General features: G+C 54.4%; 1 protein-coding gene across 1 annotated transcript; it reads right to left on the bottom strand.

Annotated features, from left to right (window-relative positions):
* Nucleotides 1-661: 661 nt before the first annotated feature.
* LOC124669812 (uncharacterized protein At4g06744-like) lies at nucleotides 662-2,076 on the bottom strand. The gene has a single exon (XM_047206354.1). The coding sequence runs from the start codon at nucleotides 1,991-1,993 to the stop codon at nucleotides 662-664; it is 1,332 nt and encodes a 443-aa protein (XP_047062310.1). The 5' UTR covers nucleotides 1,994-2,076.
* Between the last annotated feature and the right edge of the window lie 2,195 nt (nucleotides 2,077-4,271).

Genomic DNA, 4,271 nt, shown 5'->3' with positions numbered 1-4,271 from the left:
GTGCGGGTATGCTTTGCCGAGTGCCGAGCTGTATCTTTGCCGTGCGCCTTTTGTTTGCCGTGCGTCGTTCCCCTGCTGCACGGCAAAGCTGTCATTGCCGTGCGCGCGGCGCACGGCAAAGAACTGCCACACGGCAAAGGGTCGAAGAGGCACACGGCAAAGAGGCGCGCACGGCAGTGAGACTTTTTCCTGTAGTGACAATACGGAGTAGTATATCATATGCATCCGTGTACCTGACTTAAAGTTGACCATAGTGTTGAATGTGAAAAAGGAAATTTATAGGAGGTGTTGCCATGCATAAACAGTGATTACAAGAAGGAAGGAATTGCCCAAAGACGAAAGTTCCAAGATAGCTGATGCAGCGAAAGGAAATGAAAAGAGGTCGCGCAGGAGCTTCCGGACACGGCCAATCATCAGCAACTGAAGATTCTTTGCCATGTGCTGGCGGTATGGAAAAGGGAGCAGAACTAGAAAAATACGTACACACGACAAACAATATCAACACAACAACCGGGGAATGCATCGCAACTAGCCAAGCAGCTGCGTCGCGTAGCGTACGTTCACGAGGCGCACAGTGCAATTCCATCTTCACTTTCGAGTTTTTGGAGTTTCAACGCATGTATCCTCGGCTGCCGTCGGCAGCTGAGAGCCTAGCTTGGGCTCACGGTTTCAGCGCCGAGTAGGTCCGGTACTTGGCCTCCTCCGCCGCCGCCTTGGCCTCCTCCGCGGCGGCGTCCACACCGTAGCTCTTGTGGTAACACGGGACATGGGTGCTGACGGGACAGGTCATCTTGGTCCTGTGGAAGAACCCGGCGCACTCGTCGTGCGACCGCTGGTTGGGCGCATAAGGGATGCAGTTGCGGTCGACGTTGAGCTTCCCCTGCTTGATCAGGTCCCAGCAGCACGCCCCGAGCCCCGTGAAGTAGTTGCCGGAGAGCGTGAGGTTGGTGAGGTGGCCGTCGTAGGCGAGGCGGCAGAGCGCGTCGGGCACCACGCCGTAGAGGAGGTTGTTCGCCAGGTTGAGCTGCTCCACCTTCCGCAGGCACGCGTAGGACGCCGGGATGGTGCCCGTGAGCTGGTTCGTGCCGGCGTCGATGACGGTGGCCTTGGCGAGCAGGCCGAGCTCGTACGGGAGGCAGCCGCTGAGCTTGTTGTTGAGGAAGAGCACCTCGAGGAGCGTGTTGGCGGCGCGGGCGATGGAGGAGGGGATCGGTCCCGTGAACTGGTTGTTGGCGAGGGAGAGGTAGTTCACGGGGGAGTCGCCCAGGTTGTCCGGGAGCTTGCCGTCGAACTTGTTGTTGTTGACGAAGATGGCCTCCACGATCGGGAACGAGCAGAAGAGCCCCGCCGGCAGCCCGCCGAGAAATTTGTTGAACCGGATGTCGATGAAGGTGGAGTTGGTGAGCCCCAGCACGTCCGTCGGGAAGGGGCAGGGCGCGAGCTTGTTGTTGCTCAGGTCAAGCTCGTAGAAGTACTGCAGCGCCCTGAGGTTGGGGACGACGCCGCCGAAGTTGTTGGAGTTGGCGTGGAAGAGCGCGAGGTCGGGGAGCGCGTCCACGAAGCTCACCAAGGAGGCGGACTGCAGCATGTAGCCGTTGAAGTCGACGGAGGCGAGGGCCCGCTCGTTGACGTTGGGCGGTTTCTCGCAGAAGAAGCCCTTGTAGGAGCCGCAGACGTCGGTGCCGGTCCAGGTGTTGGTGATGCACTGGGGGTCGCTGGTAATCGTCCTCTTGAACCTCTGGATGACGAGGTACGCCCTGTATATCCGCTCGTTCTCGAAGTCGCATGCCTGCGGCTCGGACGACGGCGGCTGCTGCTTCGGGGGCGAGCTGCCTCCACCACCGCCGATGCCGATGCTGATCCCCCCGCCTTTGCCGATGCTGATGCCGATGAGGTCCCGCCGGCTGGCTTCGGAGGTGTGTGCCGCGAGCGCAATGCAGGAGGCCAAGAAGCAGAAGCGAGCGAGGCGGCTGCCGCTCAGCAGACCTGCCATTTTTGCCGATTACTCAAGGTGTCGGTGGAGAACAGTGCTTGTGTTTTGTGCTACACTGGTGTGTCCGGCCCGGGTAGCCGGCAAGTTGGGGGCGAGGTTGCAGGGCTCCAGAGGATTGAGTGGCCTGGTCCTCACTGAGGGACGTGTATATAAACACCTGTGCGGCTGCACGGAGCCAAAACAATGACATTTCTCGCCAAAGCGGCAGTTGGCATGTGCGCGCAAACCACCACCAGATGCTTCTGAAACCTGCAATTTTACCCCGCTGCTCTGGATTCGGGTTCCAACTGAATGAATGATCCAAGAGACTCTCATTTCTCTTCTCCCTTTCTCTCCTCTATCCCTTTGAGAGTCGCCTTCTTCTCTCCGGATCCTCTCCCCTCTCGTCTCCGGCGGCTTCGCCCTGCTGGAGAGGGTGGGTAGAGGAGGCCGGCCCCTCCCTGTGCATAGTAGAGGTAGGCTAACCGTAGATGTTCTTACCCATGTGGAGTATGACGATATGCCGAAGGGGAGCAAGCTGCTCAAGCTCTCGGGAGGCTTATGGCGGCTGGCGGCGGTGGTCTTCCTGCTCATGGTGCTCTGGAGGTTGGAGCCGAAGATGAGTAGCGCAGATCTTGCAGCCTACCCTCAAAATAAGCATGTGGTTCGTGTTCTTGCTCGGATTAGTTCTGATAGACGAGTTCTTGCTCTTCTTCTTGGTCGGTGTGGTGGCGGAAGGAAGAAATCAAGGGATGTTGCTCAAGGAGGATTCAGGTGGCTTTGGGGCTTTTCTCGTGCGGAACACATGGTGACCGCCGTCGTCGTCATGATCCTTGGCCACTATGGCTGCCCATCTTCAACCTCCACTTCGGAGGCCTTCTTTCGAATCCTTCGCTGGAGCTCGACGCCTCTAGGGAGCCAAGTGGTGCATCCTCGGAACCCTAGAAGTGGCCGGCGGCTAGATTGCTTTGTCAGAATGGAGATTTCGAGCAACCTTCTCTTTGATCTCGACGGCAACGCCCGGAGGTTGTCAGCGAGTGGTGGCAGAGCTCCCACTATACTCGATTGCCTTTCTCTTTTATCTGTCAGGTGGTTTTATGTAAAAGTGCAGGCCCTACTCTCAAATACTAGGTTCTTTAGTGTGAGTGTTGTAAAGGGTCTCTATGTAATTTGTACCCACCACGTGTTGGAATGAAGCCCCTGTGAGGTCTCCTAGACCCTGCTTTGTTCTTTGTTAAAAATCTGAATGAAGGATCTACTGAGCTCACGTCCGAGTGCGAGAGGAGCATAGAGGCCTCGAGAGAATTTGGTGGCTTTCACATGATAATAAAACTCTGTCTGTGATTATTTTTTCTTTGTCAAAGTAACAATAATTTCGTCAACATGGCAGTCTTACATACCGAGGTTCCGGTAAATGAACTGCAAACATTTGTATAAAATTTGGGATAAGCCATGTTGCAACTCATGTCCAGCACAGATCACGATGTAATCGAGTGGTTTGGTAATCGACGGAGAACTAACAAAATCATTAAAAAGAAACCTAGCGGAAGCGCCCTCTTTTCCCCCACCCACCCCCGTCGCTGACAGTAGGAGCCATCGGGGTTTGGTCACACGGTTGACGGCGGTCACGAGGTCTTTCCTCTTCGCGCGCTTTGGGCTGGATGGAGGCAGGAAACTAAATCGGTGCGAAGGCGAGTCGACGTGGTTTTGGTAGCATCTCTGGAGGGTGGCAACACTGTCCTCTTCCGGTGGCAGTGATGTCGCCCGGGAAAGGAAGGCCGGGACTCGGGATGCACGTCAGTGGTTTTCCCGGTAGTCTTGAGTCCAGGGTTGGGGCCTGATGGGTCCAAAAAGCAACTTGCTTTTCATTACATAAATATATACTTCTTTTGTCTTATTACATACTCTATCTAGTTTTTACTATGTCATAAAATGCATGATTAAAAGTCTTGCTTCATTTTCATGGGATATTTGCACAACTAATATTTTTATTAGGATTTTATCAAGTTTCCTTGTCTTTCGTGTGTGTAGGTATTGTGAACCTTTATGGCCAAAGCACTAGGAAATGAGCCAAATTGATCCAATATGGAGGAGTTACATGCACCAGGACTTCGCCATTTCAACGGCGAAAAGAACCCAAATTTTACATCACAAGATAGATCCAAGACCATGATGTTGTAGCCCTCTTCCGTATGAATCCAACGAGTTGAAGGAACCTAAATCAGAGTTCGTGTGAAGAAATGGCGCCCAAATTACTGCAGAATCCAGAAACTTTAACAACTAGTGGTATGGTCATCAA

The sequence above is a fragment of the Lolium rigidum genome, chromosome 7, assembly GCF_022539505.1.
Source record: "Lolium rigidum isolate FL_2022 chromosome 7, APGP_CSIRO_Lrig_0.1, whole genome shotgun sequence".
Classification (NCBI taxonomy): Eukaryota; Viridiplantae; Streptophyta; class Magnoliopsida; order Poales; family Poaceae; genus Lolium; species Lolium rigidum.
This window is presented reverse-complemented; position numbering and strand designations above follow the sequence as displayed.

Coding starts and splice junctions, on each gene's coding strand:
- LOC124669812 (XM_047206354.1), bottom strand. CDS start 1,993: ATGGCAGGTCTGCTGAGCGGCAGCCGCCTCGCTCGCTTCTGCTTCTTG.